At 41.3% G+C, this 24,555-nt stretch overlaps 1 protein-coding gene across 1 annotated transcript; it reads right to left on the bottom strand.

Annotated features, from left to right (window-relative positions):
• Positions 1 to 871: 871 nt before the first annotated feature.
• Positions 872 to 23,769, bottom strand: DAD1 (defender against cell death 1). The gene is made up of 3 exons (XM_003924342.4): positions 23,492 to 23,769; positions 12,543 to 12,717; positions 872 to 1,103 (listed from the first exon to the last, which is right to left on the bottom strand). The coding sequence occupies exons 1-2, from the start codon at positions 23,700 to 23,702 to the stop codon at positions 12,587 to 12,589; spliced, it is 342 nt and encodes a 113-aa protein (XP_003924391.1). The 5' UTR covers positions 23,703 to 23,769; the 3' UTR covers positions 872 to 1,103; positions 12,543 to 12,586.
• Positions 23,770 to 24,555: the final 786 nt, after the last annotated feature.

Raw genomic sequence — 24,555 nt, forward strand, 5'->3', positions numbered from 1 at the left:
GAATCACCTGCATAGCTTTACAAACTGCAGATGCCACCCTAACGAGACTTTTACTTAATTGGCGTGGGGTGTGGCCTGGACATTGGATTTTCTTTTTACCTTCCCCAAGTGATGCTAATGTGCAGGCAATTCGGAGAAGCTCACAACTCATCATCATTCTCAGTAGTCAGCTAAATTTAAGTAGTGGAATTCTCAACATAGCTTACACTCCATATATAGCAATCCAACAGCACCCAAGATGGAAACAGGGCTGCCAGCATGGCACACATCGATATGCCCAGACTTCAGCCAGCAGACCTACATTCCACCCAAAATTCATCATGAACTCTGATCTTAAGCAAGTACTAATCTGAGTTTCAATTTCCTCACCTAACTAATGAGGACAGGAATGCCTAAGATCATTGCAAGAATAAAATGAGAGAATATTTGTGAAGGTGCTTCAGAGACTACATCTTATAAGTCAACACATACATAACCCCCATTTTTCACACTGTTTACATTGCCTAAGAGAAACATATTTCACTTTTACCACTAAAACATGTTGAAACATGTAAATGTGGAAGCACATACTTAGTTCAATTTCTAGCGAAGTGCTTCATGATGCAGTCCCAGGAATGCACTGTGTCATAAGAGTGGAAGCACCTGTAACAATCGAAGGATTAGCAAAGGAATACCTGCTCCAGGAAGAAGACAAAGGACTGCCATTTCCCAGGATTGTCAGCATTGCCTTTTGCCATTAACTTCAAATACACTTAACGAAAACAACAAGGTAGGTCCACAGCTGTAAGATACCAACTCATAAAGAGCTCAGCAGGAGGACTGAAGGGAAAAAAACGGATTGATACCAATAAAGAATAAAGAGCCAGACGCATAAGGAGATGCATGGAGTTCTTTAATTTCAAAGGCAAAAGGTTACATTTAACGAAAGGCAGAGGTTAGATTAATACATGTGTGTTACAAAGTTGTTCTGCTACAGAGTGAACTCTGGATTTTTCTCCTGCATAAAAATCGGAGCTAGCAGTAAGTGCAAATCTGAAGAAAATCCATGTGCCCAACAAGCTACCATCTCTAGAACTCTTATCCAGGAAATTCAAAGAGTGAACCTAAAAGAAAAAAAACAAAGATTAAAAGTCTTATGATACTCCAGACAGGGCCCCAAATCCTTCAATCTAAAATCTAACCCACAGGACAGTTATGGAGTTACTAAACTCAGGACAATATTTAAACCAGGCAAGGAAAACTGGAAAGAAGCAAGTATTTTTCACAGAACATTTTATGGGAGTAGTATCCAGACAAATTAATGTTCAAAACTGAATTTCAAGCACACCAAGGCAAAACTGACTAGGAACTGGGAGTCGTGTGTTCTAACCCCAGCTCTACCATTAATTAGCTCCAGGACTTCACATAAGTCACTCTGACTTCCCTGGCCCACAAATTCTTTGAGGTGAGAGGGTTGTAGTTTAGCCTAAAGAGGTTTTCTGATTCAAAAATGCTATAAAGCACAGATTTCCATTGGAGGGGAGGTAGGGTAGGGAATAAGGATTCAAGAAAGAAAATAAAGAAAAATTTCCAATCTCAGCTATAACAAAGGACCAAAATACAAGAAATAATTTAGCTTTCATTTAAAGATAACTTTATTTTTGGCAAGCAAAAGGTGAAGAAAGAATAACCCCAACAGAAGTGGCTACATTGCTGCCAGAACCAAATAGAACTGAGATTTCTAAGTTGTGAGGTGGAACCCTCACCAAAAGACACAGGCTTCCTTTAGTCCCTCAAAGCACAAGCTTCCCACCTATTGGACTCCAGCAGGGGTCTGGTCAGAAATTGATCTCTGGCCCTAGGGGCTCCAATGTCTCCAGCCATAAGCAACTGATTTTCCCAGCGTGCCATAAAAATACTGTAATCGGCTGAGCACAGTGGCTCACGCCTGTAATCCCAGGGAGGGTGAGGCAGGCAGATCACAAGATCAAAGATCGAGACATTCCTGGCAAACATGGTGAAAGCCTGCCTCTACTAAAAATACAAAAAGTAGCTGAGCATGGTGGTGCATGCCTGTAGTCTCAGCTACTCGGGAGGCTGAGGCAGGACAATCGCTTGAACCCGGGAGGCGGGGGTTGCAGTGAGCCAAGACTGCGCCACTGCACTCTAGCCTGGCAACAGAGCAAGACTCTGTCTCAAAAAAAAAATAAAAATAAAAATAAAAAAACTATAATCTCCTATGTGTGCCATGACTCAAAAAAAGCTGGGAAATACTACCTTTCAGAAGAACTGGGCTGCCTCAGTAGGTAAAAGGGCACTACTTTATTTGGTATATTGAGTCAAGTAAGTAACCTAGAGATTCTGGTATCAGAGCTTAAAGGGGCAGAATGCTTTTATTTCACTAACAATGGTATTTAGAGAAATGTTACATAACTGCAGAACATTCCTGAATCAGTGGAATTACAAGATGTAAAAGAAAAGGCAGTAACAGGGAGCAAAAGGTGTTCATAGTGCCAAACAAAACCAAACAGATATATTCAAATTCATCTATTCACCCCATCAAACTTTTTTTTTTTTTTTTTTTTTTTTTTTTTTGAGACGGAGTTTCGCTCTTGTTACCCGGGCTGGAGTGCAATGGCGCGATCTCGGCTCACCGCAACCTCCGCCTCCCGGGCTCAGGCAATTCTCCTGCCTCAGCCTCCTGAGTAGCTGGGATTACAGGCACGTGCCATCATGCCCAGCTAATTTTTTTTTGTATTTTTAGTAGAGACGGGGTTTCACCATGTTGACCAGGATGGTCTCGATCTCTCGACCTCGTGATCCACCCGCCTCGGCCTCCCAAAGTGCTGGGATTACAGGCTTGAGCCACCGCGCCCGGCCCCCCTCAAACTTCTTAAAGCAAACTCTCTGGCAATAGACTATGAACCAATATAACATTACACTTTTAGTTTTTTGTTTTTTGGTTTTTTTTTTTCAAGATGGCATTTAGCTCTTGTTGCCCAGGCTAGAATACAATGGTGTGATCTCAGCTCACTGCAACCTCTGCCTCCCAGGTTCAGGCACTTCCCCGGCTTCAGCCTCCCAAGTGGCTGGGATTACAGGAGTGTGCCACTACGCCCAGCTAATTTTTGGATTTTTAGTAGAGACGGGGTTTCACCAGTTGGTCATACTGGTCTCGATCTCCTGACCTCAGGTGATCCACCCTCCCTGGCCTCCCAAAGTGCTGGGATTACAGGCGTGAGCCACCGCGCCCAGCTACATTACAGGTTCTAATGGCCAAGGTGAGAGAGGACTAGAGCATAAAGCCATTTTCAGTGAACAAAGCCTTGACACTTTCAGAAATATAAAAGAAATCCTAATTTAGTACAAAATCAAAGTCTCAAGATTTTATGATACTAAAACATTTAAATCTAAGATACTGAGGCTAATCCACATGAAAGGCAAAAATTGACTCATGAAAGTCTCTTTGATAAAGGTTTTCAGAAAATCCTATTTACAAAGATCTGCTCCCCTCTTTTAAAGCAGATGTATTTACCAGACATTATTCTAAAAGCAGAGGTTCTAGGATTCTTTGAAATGTTAGCTCACACAATTGACTATTCAACAGCTAGGAAGAATGGTTTCAACTGTTAACCAGGGCATAAAGGTTTCAGGAAACTGACTAATAAAATCTCCTCCCCTGATATCAAGACATGCAAAATGGAAGACACCTACTGAGAAAAGTTAGCGTGACTTCAGTCTATTTCACCTGAGCAGAAAAGACAGTGCCATTTAATCAGTTTGTTCTAATCATCTTAAAAGAAAGTAAGGCATAACACAAAGAACTGTTAAAAATAATGACTCTGTATAGATAGAAAAGATAATGCCAGCCAGGGTCATTTCTATTTGGAATCTGTATTCTTCTCCAGCAATATCTCTATTCAGACACCAGCACTGGGCAGATATGTTGAAATACTGATTTTCCTTCAAATTCATCTCATCCTGGATCCTAGTCACCCAATTAAAACTGAAATTAGAAATAATAATGTATATCAAAAACCATTCTGCAGAAATTCTAGGTTCACAGCCCAATTTGAATCACTGTAGCTTTAGAGGGCACAGACTGTACATTTCTAAAAAATGAAAGGAGTTTTAGAAATCACCTTGTCTAACCTTCTCATTACAGATATGAGAAAACCGTAACCTGACAGTGTTGACAAATTTGTCGAGAACTGTGCTGTCAAACACCACAGCCACTAGCCATAGGTGATTATTTAAATTTAATCAAAATTAAATTAAAAATTCAATTGGGCCATGTGCGGTGGCTCACCCCTGTAATTCCAGCACTTTGGGAGGCCGAGGCGGGTGAATCCCAACGTCAGGAGTTCGAGACCAGCCTGGCCAAAATGTTGAAACCCTGTCTCCACTAAAAATATAAAATTTAGCTGGGTGCAGTGGCACCTGTCTGTAATCCCAGCTACTCAGGAGGCTGAGGCAGGAGAATCGTTTGAACCTGGGAGGCGGAGGTTGCAGTGAGCCAAGATGGCACCATCACACTCCAGCCTGGGTGACAGAGTGAGACTCGTTCGCCAAAAAAAAAAAAAAAAATTAAATTGTTCAGTTCGTTAGCCACATTTCAAATGTTCAGTAACCACATGTGGCTAGTGGTTACCATAATGGGTAATGCAGGCCCTGAATGTTTCCACACTGCAGAAAGCTCTATTGGACAGTGCTGGTCCACGTTCAACCTCACTAGATAAAGTCAGGTCTCCTGACCTGCATTCTCCTCCATTTCTCCTGGAGCATATTAAGTATGGCCAACTATGCAGAAACATTTGGGATAGGCTGTCTTCATCCTTTCCTATCAACAATTGCTCCCAAATTTTTCCCATTTTAAAAAGAAAAGCATCCAGTCTGATGGCTCTGATAAAAATGTAAAATCAAAAATTTTTTTAAGTTTACTATTTTTAGTGAAAACTCTCTAACATGAGATGTATATAAAGTCATCATCTGAAAGTCCTAATCATAACAAGAAAGAATATAAAGGTTTAGAGTCCAAATGTCTGTTATCCAGTCCTCCCTCAGTCACTTATTAGTTCCAGGGCCTGGAGACACCAAGTTTCACCAAGGTGTAATTACCTCAGGTGTAAAATGGGAATACTACTATTTGTCTACCTCCGTATCACAGGGTAGGCAGGAAGAATCACATAAGCTGATGTATGTAAATGTATATGTGGAATATATGTAAATCTTGCAAGCCTGTTAATGTGGGAACTATAAGACATTTTACAAATGTTTACTTTTGTAAAAGGTTTCATACAAATATGTGCATCTTGTTATAAATAATCACATTTAGCTTCCTACCTCCTATATGGATAATGGGAATCTGAAAATATGAATAAAAAGCAACAATTAAGGGAAAAAAGGAAAGCAAAGCCAAACTGAGGATCCACAAAAACAGTATAATCCTCCTCAAACACAAAAGAATCATCAAGAATTATGCTGAGAGGCATTAACACTGGCAAGGGACTTTGATAAACATCCAAGCCAATTTTAAAACTGAGGCTCAGAGATAAGTTTATTTGTCCATTCAACTAGTTAACAGAGAAAAGGCCACAATACAAGACTTCTGATTGTTTTGGGTTTTTTTTTTTGTTTTTGTTTTTGTTTTTTTTTTTGAGACAGGGTCTCACTCTGTCACTCAAGCATGATCACAGTTCACTGCAGCCTCGACCTCCCAGGCTCAAGCGATCCTCCCACCTAAGCCTTCAAAGTAGCTGGGACCACAGTCATATGCCACCACGCCCAGCTAATTCTCTTGATATTTGGTAGACACAAGGTCTTGCTATGTCACCCATGCTGGTCTCAAACTCTTGGGCTCAAGCGATCCACCCACCTTGGCTTCCCAAAGTGCTGGGATTACAGATCTGAGCCACTGTACCCAGCCCCTCCTCTGACTTCCTGTCTCATGCTCTTCCCCACCCACAGCCTCTCCTATGAGGCTTTTTTTCTTTCATAGCACTTTCCATGTTTTAGCATCCAAGTAACTAATAACATAATTATTTTTCTTGCAGTTAAAAACAGTTTAATTGGCCAGGCACAGTGGCTCACACCTGTAATCTCAGCACTTTGGGAGGCCGAGGTGGGAGGATCATGAGGTCAAGAGATCGAGACCATCCTGGCCAACATTGTAAAACCCCATCGTTACTAAAAATACAAAAATTATCTGCAAAAATTCAATGTGGAAAAAGAAAGAAAAAAAAAAGCAAAAATTAGCCAGCGTGGTGGTACGCACCTATAATCCCAGTTACTCAGCAGGCTGAGGCAGGAGAATCGCTTGAACCTGAAAGGCCGAAGTTGCAGTGAGCTGAGATCGCAGTACTGCACTCTAGCCTGGGTGACAGGGCAAGACTTCGTCTCAAAAAAAGGTTTATTCATTCATACACTCATTTAACTAACAGGCATTGTGACTGTTCACAGTTGAGAGTCCAGTGAGAGAGAGAAGAAAGTGGATGAACAGTTTCATAACAATGTGGTGCAGCACTGGAAGTAAGCGGTAGACTAAGGGCCCAGAGAAGAGGCTCCTATGCAACCTGAGCAGTGGGAATGGCTTGGAGTAGGAGTCATCGAAGCCGGGAGGATGGAGAAAATAAGCCAAGGAGTTAGGGCAGCAACGAAACTCATACACACAAATCTATTTCAATATTCTTTCTTTTTTTATTTGGTAGCCTTAAATAGACCAAAGATAGTTCAATAACCAGGCAGAGTCAAAATTTGTGCTTTTTAGCAAATAAAATAAGTAGATTCAAAGTTTTAAGAATAAAAGGTAAAGAATTAATCTCAGAGCCAGACACTATGACACACCTATAGGCCCAGCTACTTGGGAGCCTGAGGCAGGGGGATCATCTGTCCCCAAGGAGTTCCCAGCGTGGGCAGCATAGCAAGGCCCCATCACACAAAGATATATATATGTGTATTATTATATATATATTAATGATATATACATATGTAATTAATCTCACCTTCCAAACAGGGAGAAATGAGTTGAAAAAAGTTATGATGTGCCTACCTGTGAAGATTCCTACAAATTTAGGACAGTTCCCTTTGGGAGAGCTTATGTGGTGGCTGGACATAATTCAATACAAGGTAGAAAAGGCAAAGAGAAAATGAATTAAAAACTAAATGGGCCCCTCCACCAACAAAAAATTAAAGCTTATTGCTGGTGGGAGGTCACCATTGAGAATAAAAGATGTAGAACAAACTGAAAAAGGAAGCTCTCAAACTGACGAGTTAAAACAAGAAAACAAAGGGGAACCCCGAGGGTCTGTACGCACAGTTGGTCTTCCCCTGTGCAACAAAATCTAGGGCCACTTTAGGGTTCTGTGCCCTTTTGTTCCTAACTCAACATCGCCCACTTCTGGCCAGAATGTAAAGCAACCCCCAACCCAGCATCTAAACCCACTTGGACCTCTGCTGCCCCCCAGTGACTAGAAAGAAGCGAGGTTTTATGACACAGGTGTCAGTGGCTTCTTCCCTCAAACTCAACTTCTCTTAAGCTTTGTGGTAGTCTCTCAACACATGAAATATACAATCCACTAGGCGGCAGCAGAGCCTACGGAATAACAACAATATCCCCTTCCAAAGGTAATTTCTAGATTACTCTACTTTAACTGAATTCGAAAAGCCAACACAATTTCATGTTTGTAAACAGTGCTGCCAGTCAGCATTTAAAATGTTCTGCCCAAGCCTGGACCCCCCTTATTCCAGCTAGGATCAAACACTGAATTTTTTAAGACTTGTGGGAGAATGGTCTCCACTGTAAAAACAAAATGCTAACAAGGCACAGGCATTTGATGACTATCTCCCTGGGAGTTGAGCACATTTTCAAGCAAGGGTTTGTCCCTTTGGGCCCAGTCACCCTTCCTTCTGATCCAGGGCCCAATTCATCAGGAACTTTAATTCTCAAACTGTGATCCGATACAGTTCTGTCCTTCTTTTCCTCATAACCCTTCGAAACACCTGAGATGGACTGAGAGTCTTTTAAAAAGAATTTTTAAATTTTTTTTAAAAGTCTTTTTTTTTTTTTTTTTTTTTTTTGAGACGGAGTTTCGCCCTTGTTACCCAGGCTGGAGTGCAATGGCGCGATCTCGGCTCACCGCAACCTCCACCTCCTGGGCTCAGGCAATTCTCCTGCCTCAGCCTCCTGAGTAGCTGGGATTACAGTCACGCGCCACCATGCCCAGCTAATTTTTTTGTATTTTTAGTAGAGACGGGGTTTCACCATGTTGACCAGGATGGTCTCAATCTCTCGACCTCGTGATCCACCCGCCTCGGCCTCCCAAAGTGCTGGGATTACAGGCTTGAGCCACCGTGCCCGGCCTTAAAAGTCTTTTAAAAAGAATTTCACAGGCCCGGCACAGTGGTTCACGCCTGTAATCCCAGCCCTTTGGGAGGCCAAGGCGGGCGGATCACGAGATCAGGAGTTCGAGACCAGCCTGACCAAGAGACCAGCCTGGCCGATATGGTGAAACCCTATCTCTACTAACAATACAAAAAATAAGCCGGGTGTGGTGGCGAGTGCCTGTAGACCCAGCTACTCAGGGAGGCTGAAGCAGGAGAATCGCTTGAACCCAGGAGGTGGGGCTGCAGTGAGCTGAGACAGCACCACTGCACTCAAGCCTCAGCAAGAAAGACTCCGTCTCAAAAAAAAAAAAACACCACACACACAAAGAAACATGGAAAAACTAAAGTATATAAATTTTTAAATACTGAAATCCACTGAGCTTCTTTCTGTCATGCACTCATTCAAAAATTTGCTGCCGCCTACATACCAAAAACTGATCATTTCAGGTGTTCTACGGGTCAGAAGCTCACTGGGAGCATTTTTCCTTATGTATTTTCATTTGTATAAAAATACTGAGTCTTTCTTGATCACCTGGATCACCACCTACGACCAGTAATGCCAACTGATAGTTTTATCATAGGGCTTCTTGAACTTCCATCTTTGGACATGTTTTCAGGAGACACAAGTCTGAAGTTTGGAAAAGGCTGTATTAATAGATCTAGGTGTTACATTAGTCCTGGCTGTTCAAAAAGTCTTAACAGGACAGGGAAGGAACTGGGGCTAGAAAGAGATTCAAAAAGAAACTGAGTTGAATCTGTTTAATCTCTTCAAAATCTGTTCACGCCAAATGGTAGATACCTGAGTGTTTGTTACATTATCTGTACTTTTCTTTTTTTAATTGTCATAATAAAAGTAAATAAAGGAAAGTAATAAGGTGAGGCAGTGATAAAACACCTGTGCTATCTTTTTGAATGCAGGTATTTAACTCTACAATTGACAAATACTATAAACAACTTTGAGCAAAAAGAGGGTATAAAAATAGGATTTTTTTAAAAAGTCAAACTGGATTGTCAGACTTATTAGTTATAAGATTTCTAGCAAGGCTCTCTCAACTTCAGTTCCTCATCTGTAAATGAGAACAGCAAGCCTATCCTCGTGAAATTATTTTGAAAATAAAATGATACAGAATGAGAAGTTACTTAAAGCATAGCACACACTGAGCACTCATTATCTGTTAAATTCCTTACTTCCCCTTCATTTATTTATTTTTTTTAACCCAATGCCATTTTCTTTTGATCTGCCTTTTTCAGAGTAGTTACTGGTTTTAAATGTCACCCCCGAATTCACGTAAGATCAGCTACATTATAGATGTTTATTTTTTTAATATCAAATTCTCAACTTGGTTGGAAAATATGAAGATGTTCAATCTGCTTTGTTCTACCTTCTGAGCTCGTATAAATAGAGAATTTACTTGGAACTATGTTTAAAGTGCTGTGGCACACTGCACATATAGCTGAGTTAGAAGCACATAAAAGGAGCAAATAAATGTATATTTTTAAAAACTGAGAGCAGGACAGTGAAGTGTATGTCAAATGAAGGCTCCCTATGAAAAACAATCTGGACAATCCCCCCCAGAGAAGGATTTTTCTGAGACGGAGTTTCGCTCTTGTTACCCAGGCTGGAGTGCAATGGTGCGATCTCGGCTCACCGCAACCTCCACCTCCTGGGTTCAGGCAATTCTCCTGCCTCAGCCTCCTGAGTAGCTGGGATTACAGGCACGCACCACCATGCCCAGCTAATTTTTTGTATTTTTAGTAGAGACGGGGTTTCACCATGTTGACCACGATGGTCTCGATCTCTTGACCTCGTGATCCACCCGCCTCGGCCTCCCAAAGTGCTGGGATTACAGGCTTGAGCCACCGCGCCCGGCCGAGAAGGATTTTTCTATGAACATACTCTCCATAGAATGATTTAACACTGCAATCTGGGATTGAAGATTTTGCTATGCCTTGGGCCCATAATTCTCAGCTGAACAGGTGGTCCTAGGTTGTTAATATGGTCTGCAGTACAGAGTTTCTGCTGAGACTGCTTTTTTGTCTCTACTTTTGTCATAATTTTGAAATACTAAGCTCTCTGCAATAGAGTCATCTTCCAATCATGACAGCCCTAAGAAATAATTTTCCATGATTTGGTATCTCCCTAAGCCTAGAAAACATCCTTGAAATGTTTGCTCTGTCCCCTTGCTATGTACACATCATAACTCATCTAGAAAAAAAGAACTTCAGAAATCTAAAGTAAGCAATCAGAAGACTTATGACCTTTCCAGAAGGCTCTATCAGGAAGCCCAAGAGTTACTCATATTTGCAAGCATAAGAAGGTCAATATGGGAGGGTCAGTCTTCTGCCTGCATTCAAGGTTATCCACTGGTAACAGTTACTTGGTAACTGGCAATAGCTGTTATCCATTGGTCAGATAACTCATCTGCTGTCCCTGCTCCCAGATGGCATGGCTGCTCTCTTCTCCGGATTTTTGCAACACTTTGTTCACACCTTTAGTGAGGCCCTCACTGGGCTGTATTTTAACTGTTATGTTTACATCTTTTCCCCTACTAGACTGTACATATCTTGAAGACAGAAGCCAGAGTTTTGTTTTGTTTTTTCTGAGATAAGGTCTTGCTATGTTCCTGAGGCTGGTCTCAAATTCTTGAGCTCAAGCAATCTGCCCACCTAAGCTTCCCAAAGTGCTGGGATTATGAGCATGAGCCACCGTGCCCAGCCAACAATATTCTTTATATTCCCAACAAGAAGACATTGGCTGGCACATAGAAGGGGAGGGAATAAGGGAAGGAAGAGGACAACTCAGGTCTTAATCAGGTCTCCAAGGAGTTAAATTGTATTAAAATAACAGAACAAAGTGGTTCTTAAACTTTTCACGGAAATAAACCTCTCTGTCAACTTACCACTACCAAAATGGTGCTTTACCTGAACTAACAGAACTGTTTTTGAGGCAGTATCAAAGGAAAGGATTTATGTAACACCTTATAATTAAATGACTAATTCATGTCAGAAAATGAAGTAGAGTCATTGTCACATTATTGCATCCACTTTGCACATAGATGCTCTAACTCTTGTACTAGATTTCTGCTAATTAGTATAAAAATGACAGCTTCCCAAGTGGTGACAGGAAGAGGTTTATCCTGGAATATCCTTCCCCCAAATAAGATGAGATTTCCTAAGGTTCTCTTTTCTCTACCACCCAGAACATTAAATTTTGCAATGCAAAGGCAAAGACTGCATGCATTCATCAGTAAGCTACATGGGATACTGGAAGCAGCACTGGCCAAGAACACCGTTAGACTAGGGCACTTCACTGCAAACAATTAACTATATGGCCAGGAAAGGCCAAAGGATTGTTCTAGGCCTCTGTTTTCTCATATATAAAGTAAAGTAACAGTCTTGACATACAATATGGAAAACACCCATATATTTATTAGAGCTTTAGAACTCTGCTTGGGAGGGAGGGATACAGAGGAGGGCATACCATACATGAAAGGTAAGGTCAGGCAGAGACGGCTTTTCAATTTTTGTCCATCAAAACAACTCAATTCTACTTCTGCTTGATATAACGAGATTCTTTTTATAAGAGTTTGGGAGAGGGGAGAAAGAATTCTACTGCTTAAAAAAAAAAAAAAAAAAAAAAGGAAAATAGTAAATGAATCAAACAGCATCCCATCTTGTATTTTAAAGTCTTTACCCAAGTTAACCCAATTTCCCCATTTATTTCTACTTTAAGGCACATGTTACCAAATGCCCACAGTCATTTATTCAACATACACTGGATGCTATCAAATGTTAAGTGCTATGAAAACAATGGCCCAGCATTTAAAGTCATCTGAGATCAAAATCAGAAAAAAAAAAAAAAAACCTACCATTTATGTCTCTTCCAAAATTTCTAAGTTATTTTCATGGAGTTACTGGTGCAGAAATTATTGTACTAGCTACAAACACTAATTTTCTTTTATCTTAACGATTTGAAGAACAATGAGAAGACAAGGCAATGACCAAGAGCGGTAGCACTGATGAATTATGATGATATTAATGAATACTTTGAAGACCAACGGAAAATTCTGCAAATGTCAATAGCAGTACGGGAGCCTTGCCAACCATGTTCAAAACCAGTCCCATCCAATTTCTCTTTCTAAAATCAACATCATAGGACAAGGACTATGATAATCACTTACATTCTTTCAGTCTCCTGCTCCTCAATTAAGTAAATGGGAATGATTCAGCCAACAAAGTTCATGACAACAAGGTGCAGGATGGTGCTGGCAAAGAGAAAATCAGCAAAGGCGCGCTCTGGGGAGATGCCTTGGAAGTCCGCTTTGTTCTGTGGGTTAATCTGTATTCTCAGGCACACTGTACAAGAAGGAAAACACAAAATGATTATATGGAAGTATAAAACAAATATGACTGCTAATGAACACAGACATACCCTAGGACCCAACAAATCTACTGTAACAGAAATGAATACATACATACATCAAAAGGCATATACAGAAATGATACCCAGACAGCCCCAAACTGGAAACAATCTAAATGTCTATCAACAGTAAAATGGATAAATTATGGCATATGCAAACAAAAGAATATTATATAGCAATGAAAAAGAACTTCTGTTACACATAAAAATGGATGAATTGCACGAGTAAGTTGGGCAACACAATCAAAACATTAAAAATACACACTGGCTGGCCAAATCAGCAGGAACCCAGTAGGTCACCCAGAGGAAGCTAAAGCCAGAAAAGCCCAGCTCCCACACAGAGACCACAAAGCAGAGTCTATCTGTTGGGGGAACAAATGTACCCTCTCAATTAGATGAGGAATGTTCTGGGATGCAGCACACAGAGCCACTGGGAACTCAGCAGGAGATAGGGTTTTGTTATGCTGTCCAGGCTAGACTGGAACCCAAGCGATCCTCCCACTTCAGCCTCCCAAGCAGCTGGGACCACAGGCATGGGTGAACACATCTTCCCAGCTCCATGGTATTTTTAGCATGACCTTCTACTTATGGATAATGATTCATGTTTTCCATTATAAGTTTCTTTTAAAAAGACATTTACTACAGTTAAAAAAAAAGAATATAATTATTTTGTTTTTTAAGAAGTGCACAAAAACACTTGCATACAAAATCAAATTATTTTCAACCAAAGTGCCAAAACCACCCAATGGGGTACCAACAGTCTTCTCAATCATTGACCTTGGGAAAACGATATCCACAGGCAAAAGAATGAAGCTGGACTCCCTACCTTATACAAAAAGTAACTCAAAATGTATCAAAAACCTAAACCTAACACCAAAAACTAAAAAACTCTTAGAAGAAAACAGAGCAAAAGCTTTATGGCACTGGATTCAGCAATGATTTATTGGATACAACACCGAAAGTACAGTCAACAAACGTAAAAGTAGATAAATTGGACTATATCCAAATTTAAAACTTCTGCGCACAATAAATGTACAACGAACAGCACAACAGAGTGAAAAGGCAACCTACGAATGGGAAAAAACATTTGCAAATCACATATCTGATAAAGGGTTAATAGCAGAATATATTAAATACTCCTACAATGCAACAACAACAAAATAATAACCAGATTTTAAAATGGGCAAAGGACTTGAATAGTCATTTCCCCAGAGAAGATATAAGAATGGCCAACAAGCATATGAAAAGATGCTCAACATCTCTAATCACTAGGGAAATACAAATCAAAATTACAATGAGATATCACCTCACAGCTATTAGGATGACTAGAATCAAAAAAAAAAAAAAAGAGTTGGCAAGAATGCAGGGAAATTGGAACATTTGTGCACTAATGGTGGGAAAATTAAATAGAGTAGCCACTTTGAAAACCAGTATGGAGTTTCCTCAGAAAAAATAAAAACAGAATTACCATATGATCCAGCAATTCCACTTCTGGGTACATAACCAAAAGAAGTGAAAGCAGGATGTCGGCCAGATGCAATGGTTCACACCTGTAATCCCAGCACTTTGGGAGGCTAAAGCAGGCAGATCACCTGAGCTCAGGAGTTCGAGACCAGCCTGGCCAACATTGTGAAATCCTAAAAATACAAAAATTAGCTGGGCTGTAGTCCCAGCTACTCAGGAGACTGAGGCAGAATTGCTTGAACTCAGGAGGTGGAGGCTGCGGCGGGCCGAGACTGTGACACTGCACTCCAGCGGGAGTGACAGAGAGAGACTCCATCTGTATGATTCCATGTACAAAAAGCTTAGAACTTGGTAAAACCAATCTCTGGTAAGATACTGGTTTTTATCTTTCACGGGGAGAGGGTGACTGGGAAAATGCAAGGAGGCTTCTATGGTGCTAATAATGGCCCCGTATCTCAATCTGGATACTGGTTATTTAAAAATATTTGGTAAATTTAAAAATTCATCAAGTTGTACGATTCAATTTTGCACTCTGTTGAAGGGGAAAAAAAAATATGACTTCTCAGAGTCACACTGAAACCTAGAGGCTTTCTCAGAGAAAAAAAAATATGTAACCAAAAAACCTACAACACTCTCTTATCTCCTGATTTAAGTTTCTAATTATACCTAGATGGGGATGCACTTGAGGCAACAACAAAGGGTCTGGGCTGAATGACAGAAAGTTTTAAAAATGTGAATTATTTTCTAACAGAATATTCATTTAACTGGTAGCAGACTTTACAAAGTTAGCACAGTCATTCATGAGGACCTCACAGTTGTCGACAAACTATCTTTGATCTCAAAGTTCTAGCCGCTGCTTATTTGTCTCAAAAAAGGCAGGAGACCTTAGTAATGTAATTCATGAGAACTCTCCACTGTCACACTCTTACAGTCACCAGTGACCCCCCCCACCAAAAAAAAAAAAAAGTAGTTCCAGGAATACACTCTTCCAAAATATCTTCATGCCTGTGATAAACAATTACACTGCTTAAGAAAACCTAAACTCACTTCAGACTAGCATCATCCCATCATCAACCAAGAACAACCTACAAATTGAAATCTAATCCAAAGGCCAGAAAACGATCAAACTAGTTCACCAGAGCCTGTCACCATGGCAACAGTTTTCATTACTCTTAAACATGTAAACACCATGGAAGCACCACTGATCTTTTCAGGTACCCAGATCCTTCAAAATATTAAAGACAATGACTGAAGCCAGGGTAACCAAGTAAACCCCTGCTGTAGAAGGTACAGATTCGTCATCCATTTGGGAGAGCAACTAGGAATATTCATTAATATTTTAAATGATTTTACCTTTTGACAAAGGAATTTATCTTACAGAACAGAGACATTCTAAAAGCATGTTTGTAAAGTTGAAAAAAAAATTAGAACAGTCTAAACATCATCAAGGGAATTAAACTCTACTACTGACATCCAATGAAATCCCATGCAATTATTCAAAAGAATAGACTGGAATGCAGTGGCTCAATCATGGCTGCCCGCAACCTCTTGGGCTCAAACAAGCCTCCCACTTCAGCCACCCGAGGAGATGGGATGGCAGTCATGCACCACCATGCCTAGCTAATTTCTTATTTTAGTAAAGACAAGGTCTCCCTACGTTGCCCAGCAATCCTCTTGCCTCCACTTGCCAAAGTGCAGGGACTACAGACGTGAGCCCCCACACCCAGCCCATTCCTTATTTCATTTGGCCAGGGGACAGTGACTCACAACTGTAACCCCAACACTTTATGAAATCAACATGGGACAATCACTTGAGCCCAGGAGTTTGAGACCAGCCTGGCAAAGACAGGGAGATCTCGTCTCTACCAAAAAAAAAAAAAAGTTTTAATTAGCCACATGGTGGCATGCACCTATGGTCCCAGCTACTCAAGAGGCTGAGAAGGGAGGATTTCGAGAGCCCAGGAGAGAGGCTGCAGGCTGCAGTGAGCCACAGTCATGCCACTGCACTCCAGCCTGGGAAACAAAGCGAGACCTTGTCTCAATAAAAAAAGTAAAATCATTTATATATAAATATATGCATAATTATCTTGTCATTTCAGTTAGAATCTAGAAAATAAGTCTGGAGAAATAGAAAACTATTTATTGTCATTATTGCAGTAGAGAATACAGCATTGAGTTTTGAGGAAATATGGGAGAAAAAAAGAAAAATTACCCATGAAGGTGGATAAGGTAATAATAAATTGAGTTATCATTACCGTTATCATGGTAACCAGATTATTTCAATGAAACTTATGAATCAGAGTCCCACAAAGATGGAAAGGACCTCAGAGGTCATAAACACCAACACACCACTTGATACATACAATGCCCAAGAGGTGGTAGCGGGTAGGCATGCTGAAGGAGGCTGTACAAACACGTGGGAAGCTTTCCAAAGTATACTTACCACTTACAGAATCTGGTAAGCCATCTCCAGATGGAGAATTATCAACTTTCCAGAGCCTGTGTTACTGATAAGGGTGTCACATCTCTCAGATGTGACAGAAAAGGCAAAGAAAGCCTGTTCAAAACGCTCCACTACAAACGATCCTTCAGTATCTCCCTGGGCACTTCCAAAGATGAAAATTTACTACCTCCTCAAGCAGCCTGTTCCATTTCAGCAATTCTGATTTACTATACCCCCTTAAATGTCCATTTATTCCACAAAATATTCAATAGACACCCACTACATGATATCGTTTCAGGTGCTAGGAATATGCCACAAAACAAAACAGTCTGGCTTTCAAGGAACTTACACTCCTATGGAGAGAAATATATAATCAATAAGTTAACAAGTAAACCAGGGACTATTAGATGGAGAAGACAGAGCTTGCTGATAATAAAGTGTGACTGGGAAGCTTTTTTTAATTCAATTATCGCAGAAGGCCTCTTTAAGAGGATGCTATTTAAAACCAATATTTGAAAGGAACCAACCACGGAAAAATTGGGGGGAAGGCATTCTAGACAGTAAGAACAATCTCGACATGTTCTAAACACAACAAGGACAGACTAACAAGACTAAAGAGATCAAGGGGAAGGGGGCAAGGGCCAAATCCTGAGGGCATAGTAAGCCTCAGAAAACAGTATGGATTCAGTTCTAAGAGCATTGGAATAGTATAATGGTTTGCAAGGTTAAAAAGAAGCAGAAGAATTACTTAGGAGCCAAAGAGCTCAGGGTAATAGTAATAAAAACGAACAGAAATGAAGATATATAGGCTGTATTTTGGAGAAGACAAAGCTTGCTGATGAAACAGATGTGGGAGATAAAAGAGAAATCAAGGGATCTGGGACACTTAAATGTCTTCATTTAAAAACACAACCAACATTGACACTATGTACTAACTGGTGAAGAGGCAGATGGATGGATGAGCAGATTTGATCTTGGACATGTTAAGTTCAAGGTACATAACAGACATCTAGTGAAGACGTCAAGTTGGCAACTGGATTTACTAATTTGGAATTCAGGGGACAGTTCAAAACTAAAAATATAAAGCAGTAGCTGTAGGTATACAGGTGTTATTTATATTTACCTATTTAAAAAAAATACAAAGTGAAGATATCTAGGACTATGCTCTCAGTCAGAGAAGTGCCTAGCACAAACAGCAGAAAGCAAAAACCAGTGAGGTGAGACAGAACAAGCAGGAAAGTGTTGCATTCAAGAAGAAACTTTCCTTTTACACAGAAGAAAGTTGACACCTATGTTAAAGGCTAAACATTGCAAAACGGCAAGAGTAGTTTCAGTGAAGCAGTGAGGACAGACCAATACCAAGAATAGGTTAAGGAATGAATAGTTAGGGGACAAAGTAGAAACATTACTCTTTCAAGAAATTCTGTAATGATGGAAAGGAAATGGGATGGTAGCTAGAGAATATCTGTGGTCAAATGGGGTTTTTTTTAATGGACAATATTAGAACATGTTTGTTATGATGGGAACGATTCAGGAGAGAAACAGAAATTAATGACACAGAATGGAGGAATAATTGCAAAAGCGGAGTTTCTGAGTGAGCGAGGGAAGACTGGATCCTCCGTATAAATGGAACTTTCACAGGAAAGAGGCACATCATCCATCATAAGAAGTAAGTCAGAGAGTTTGGATATGGAAGTACATGATCTGTTATGATTCACTGGTGAAAAGATGAAGGAATTCCTAACTACTTCTATGTTTCTAGTGAAAAAATAAAAACAACTAAGAATAAAGGAAAAGAGGAAAAATAAGAGAGTGATTAAGTTATGAAGTCTATTTTGGGAAGGCGAATATATTAGAGAAGCATTATGGCAGGACCACTAGGCAGGCTTGGGTGCACACCGTGTTCCCACTCTCACCAGTAATTCTCTACCAGCAACATATCCGTATTTACTTGTCTGTATTTCCCACTACATTACAAACTCTGTGAGAGCAGAAACCATGTCTGTGTGCTTCACAGTTGAATTCCCAGTACCCTGGCAGAGAATCTAGCATATAATTGCTCAGTATTCCTGACGTGACTATATGCCTGCTCACCGTTTAACATATACAGTATTCAGCACTGAGGATGCAGAGATGAGAAGATAGTCCCTGCCCTCAAGGGCCCACCTTCCAGAGGGAAGGCAGACATGCAAATACAGCACAGTGCCGTATCTCTCTCACAAACACATACAAGGTGAAGTAGTAATAGAGGGAAAGACCTCAACCTGCCGGAGAGTCAGGGAAGGGTTCTAAAGGGCAATAAGCCAGGCATATGGTGTATGCCTATCGTCCTAGCTACTCAGGAGGCTAAGGCAGGAGGACTGCTTGAGCCCAAGAGTTTGAGGCCAGCCTGGGCAACATAACAAGACCTTGTTCTCTTTAAAAACAATAACAACGACAAAAAGGAAATTGCACTTGAGCTGAGAAATCTAAAATGTGAAGGAATTTTGAAGACAGTCAAGCAAAGGCAAATAGTTTGAGACATCAGAGTGTTCAGAGAATGACAAGTAGCTCAATACTGTTGGAGCATAAAGTACAGAGGAGGCAGAGGCAAGAGATGAAGCTGCAGACAGCAAGGAAGCCAGATCATGAAAGAGCCGGTATGTCAAGAAAACATTTTTAATTTTACTTTGGGAAACATTAAGTTGTACATGGGAGTGACACAATCAGATTTGCAAGTCGAATCAAGCCTGCAAACATAGAAGATGGACTGGGAACCAGAGGCCAGAAAGCCAGGATTATAGTAGTCTACATAAGAGATATTGAGAGGCTAAAACAGAGGATGAAAAAGTAGCAATGACATGAAAGATATTTAGAAACACGACTATCAGGCACACGAGTGGCAAACTTCCAATCTCTTAGATAACAGTTATGGGAGATAATATTAGGACCCACAGATCTGATGGATAATTCCAAAAGAAATGCTGAGCCCCAGTTCACAACAGCCCAATAGCTCCCATGACATAGAAATCTCTGGACTAGGTCTCCATGCCTTACAGATTCAAACTGGTTTTGAATTTGTAAACTAGGAAAAACAAAACTATTTTTTAAGACAAAATGACTTCATATAGATTAGAGAACAGAATAAATGAAAGTTGGGAAATGACTTAAAAACTTGTTTCAAGACCAAAGACTTATTTTGAGGACAGTCTTAAAGACTCCTAAATAGCACTTTAAATGAGCACAGCTTTCAGTCAGGCAAAAAAGGAAACTAAAAGAGTTGCCAACACTGGAACATAACTCTAAAAAAGGGACAGATGTCCTCCTCTAGAGATACCTAACTACAAGATGAACACTCAGCTACTGAGGATGTTGGAAATCTGTCTGAAATAAGAAAAATATTCGACCTCTGAGGTCCTTTTAAAGCCAATATATTATACTCCAATTATCCCCCCAAAAAAAGATCTCTCAATGGCAACTTTCTACCTCTGGTTCCTTCTTGAAACCGTGATATCTCAGCTATGAGGGAATAGAGGAAAACAGACCATTTTCATACCATATTAGGCCCAATAACAACAGGCTTTTTAAAGATTTGGTAGCATTCTAAATTGGTTTAAAAGGTACTGGTCAATTTCCAAAGAGCACGTGCTAAACTAACACATGGAGAAGGAACAGAATAGACTGCCAAAAAAAAAAATAGGGACAATTACAGAACATTTCCCTCCAATTCATCCTACATGCTAACACCAATTTTAAATCTCTTCCTTTCTTTAAAAAAAATTCTCAGATGCTTTACTATTACCTACAGGATAAAGTCCGAATTCCTGGCTGCGCGCAGTGGCTCACGCCTGTAATCCCAGCACTTTTGGAGGCTGAGGCAGGTGGATCACCTGACGTTGGGAATTCAAGACCGGCCTGACCAACATGGAGAAACCCCATCACTGCTAAAAAATACAAAATTAGTAAGGCATGGTGGTGCATGCCTGTAATCCCAGCTACTTGGGAGGCTAAGGCAAGAGAGACACCTGAACCCAGAAGGTGGATGTTGCGGTGACCCAAGATCACGCCATTGCACTCCAGTCTAGGCAACAAAAGTGGAACTCTGTCTTAAAAAAAAAATCCAAATTCCTTGGCCTGGCATTCAAACATCTAGCACTCAGCACTACCTAATCCTTAAACAGTATCTCTGACATTTCCCTCTCTCCAGCTCACTCGACTCCTCCATTCTCTTCCAGCAGGAAACTCCACAGGAAAGTTAGAAACCCCAGCACCATAAAAAGGAACAAGCTACCTTTGCCAACAATCAAAACAAAGGAAAAGCATCCAAATTTCCCATTAAAACCAGTCTCCAGTTGATGATCTCGTCTAACAAGTGGCAGAAGAGGCAAGAATTAGGAAAAGTCAATGCTGTCAAAAGAAGTGTAAATCACACACTACTTTTCCTGAAGTTGCTTTCATTTCTCTAGCTGTTACCTGTTACCTAATAGATTTGGAAATCCTAATCCCCCTCATTGACCCTGTTATTAATATGCCCTTTTACTAGGTTTCTCTTCAATGACAAGTCACCTAGTTTGCACCGGAGAGGAGAAAGGCAGTCTAGTTAGCCAATTCAATTTCAGCCACAACAGTCCTAAAAACAGGTCTTTGCATAAGCTAAAGTCATTTGCTCAAAAAACCTTCTGGCTTTATTACACTGATAATCTGTAACGCTAGTCCATGCCCATACTTCAGCAAACCACATTCTTCAATGCATCCATGAAAAGTCATTCTTAACCCTAGAGGCTTAAGAAGGCAGGGTGACTTCTACATGGAGGAGGCATCTTTTTTAAAATCAGCTTTCAGACCCTGCCTTGTTCCTACTCTTCCAGACCTGGAAACAAAAACATCAAACAAAATTAATCAGAAGTTCTCGTCAAGGTTCCTTCTCCAGGCTGGCTAATAAAAACACTTAGTCACGAATAGTACTGTGGCAGAAGGTGGTAGGTGGGTGGCTAAGAATCCTTAGAGCAAAGAGGGTAGTGTATCTGGTCTGATGGTTAACACATCCTGAAGGCAAGGATGCCACCACAGACAACCAGATCTTGATCATCTAGGACAAAAGTCAAAGATAGTAACTAAATATCCAATCAACAGACTAATCTGCAACACCACATCAGGCTAGTACACGTCATTAGATCCTCAGGTCTGTTTTAAATTCTGACAAGTATCTCTGGTGCGTCAGAACTAGCAATATAAACATGTAAAAAGCACTCAATAGGTCTGTAACTTTAAGAACAGCATGACTGTCTCCAGACAGTTTTTTTTTTTTTTTTTTTTTAAACAGAGTTTCACTCTTGTTGCCCAGGCTGGAGTGCAATGGTGCGATCTCAGCTCACCGCAACCTCCACCTCCTGGGTTCAAGCGACTCTCCTGCCTCAGCCTCCCAAGGAGCTGGAATCACAGGCATGTGCCACCATGCCCAGCTAATTTTTGTATTTCCAGTAGAGACAGGGTTTAACCATGTTGGCCAAGCTGGTCTCGAGCTCCTGACCTCAAGTGATCTGCCTGTCTTGGCCTCCAAAAGTGCTGGGATTACAGGTATGAGCCACTGTGCCAAGCTGCCAGACAATTCCATTGCTGTATTTTGTCTGTAACCCAACTAGACTGTAAACTCTTTGAGGACAAAGAACATGTGCCTGATGTATCCCCAAAGCTTTTACCATAATACCTCATGAAAATACAACTGATGACCTGACTGATGATCACATTGAAAAGAAACCATGAATGATGACATGTTTTCAAAGTAGCAGGTGATACCAGCGACAGAGGCCACACCTGTTTTTGGTATTTACTGAATCCCCCTTGGGCAAGAACAGTCAGATTCTGACAAAACTTGATGGAGACAGTTCTCGATAAATATGGCCATTTACAAGGTTACCAAACCCTGGAATCAAAAGGAAAAATAGGGCTAAAATAGAATTAGTTGAACAGGCTGGGCGCAGTGGCTCAAGTCTGTAATCCCAGCACTTCGGAAGGCCGAGGCAGGCAGATCACGAGGTCAGGAGTTCGAGACCAGCCTGGCCAACATAGTGAAACCCTGTCTCTACTAAAAATACAAAAAATTAGCTGGGAGTGGTGGCGGGCACCTGTAGTCCCAGCTACTCGGGAGGCTGAGGCAGGAGAATCGCTTGAACCCAGGAGGCGGAGGTTGCAGTGAGTCGAGATCACGCCACTGCATTCCAGCCTTGACGACAGAGCAAGACTCTCTCTCAAAAAAAAAAAAAAAAAAAGAGAGAGAGAGAGAGAGAATTATATGAACAAAAACCGGTTCAGGAGAGTGAAATAACAGCTTCCTCAACAATAAAAAAGTAGCAGCTAAAGGCAAAATCAAGCAAAGGATTATTAAACAAGAAAAGCACCAGAATTTATATTATCTGCACTTTCACTGAAATATCTCACCGGAGATTGCTGGTGATAAGGCCAAGATGAGAGAGATGATTCAAGGTTGGGTTTTTCATTTGAAAAGTCTATTAGTTTTAGAGTTGGGTTAAACCTAATTAAAGCTGGAATAGGGTTTTCCCCTGACCAATATTAAGTGGATCACCCGGTGGAATAGCAGCATGAAGGTGGTTTGCTTATACATTTAAGTCCAACTTCTACGCAGCCATTTGGTATTATGCATATGATCCAACCCTTCTGGGCCTCAATTTCCCCATCCACAAAAAGGGCAATGTAGGCTCTTCTCAGAACTTCAAAGGGCAGTGGTCTCATATAGAGTACTATGAGAACAAAAGCAGCACACCAAAAGAACACATTATTATTACGATTACTTATAGAACCATTACCCGCTAGGATGAAACTCCCCACACAAGAGATGAAGCCCGAGAGAAAAGAGTTGAAGGGGAAGGTCCCCACGAGGAGACAGTAACCGAATTGCAGCGCCCCGGTCAGCAGTATATACAGCAGGTACGCGTCCAGCAACTTCAGACGCTGCGGAGTAGAGCTCAAGTACTCTTCTAAGAACCGCGAAATGACTGACACTACCGACGCCGACATGACTGCACACAAGATACTCGGATGAAGACCAGACGACCACACCGGATGTATTATTTGCGCGTGCGCACCGTCGTGGCCTAGCTCCGCCCTCTCTGGCGTGCCCTGTTTGCGCAGGCGCTGAGGTAGGCCAGGGCGCGTAACAACTGATGCGCAGACGCAGACTGCATCAACAGAACAAACTACAACTCGGAAAAGTTATTGCGTCTGCGCAATAGCCCTATCAATGAGCTGGAGACGTGTACTCTTTTTGTTCTGTTTCCGCCATCAGATTGGTGACGCCCACAGTTGCTCTGGCAACAAGACACTGTGGGAGGAAGAGGGGAATAAGTTTTGCTGGGGATCGGAGGGTTCCGACTCCTTCGGAGTCCTGGAAGATTTAACGGTTCGCATCTACTTTGAGGCAATGCCTGGCTTTCGTGGGGGTTTGGTACCAGCCTGACCCTAATTCTGTTAAGGGCGCTGTCTGCAGGTGTCTGTCACAGATGATTGGAGCAAGCCAAGTTCCTCCGCAGTGAGACCCGCGCGGCCAATCACTGCGCAGGCCCCAGTTTAGACTTGATACTGGGGGGAGTGAGTGGGTGCGGTGTGGGGCCGGAAGCAGGGAGGGAGTCTGACCTCTGCTGGGTTCTGAACTGGAACTCCGGATCTGGCCCTGCAGTGCCAACATTTATTGGGCGCCTCCTCGGGGCCCGACGTTATACTAACTTGTAAGGACTCTCACATGAATCCGATATATGTGCAGCCTTAAAAGAGCTGGTGAAGGGAAAGATAGCGGTCGAATATCGTGCAAAGAGTTCATGTCATCAAGTTTAGCAGCTCTTTCCGCAAGCTGGTATCTTGAACCTGGTGTAAT

Source organism: Saimiri boliviensis, chromosome 2, assembly GCF_048565385.1.
Source record: "Saimiri boliviensis isolate mSaiBol1 chromosome 2, mSaiBol1.pri, whole genome shotgun sequence".
NCBI classification, from domain to species: Eukaryota; Metazoa; Chordata; class Mammalia; order Primates; family Cebidae; genus Saimiri; species Saimiri boliviensis.

Excerpts from the sequence above, each read along its gene's own strand:
- DAD1 (XM_003924342.4), bottom strand. The coding sequence starts at position 23,702 with ATGTCGGCGTCGGTAGTGTCAGTCATTTCGCGGTTCTTAGAAGAGTAC. Across the intron at positions 12,718-23,491 it reads GGGGAGTTTCATCCTAGCGG|TGTGCCTGAGAATACAGATT; the intron begins GTAATGGTTCTA and ends CTTCTTGTACAG.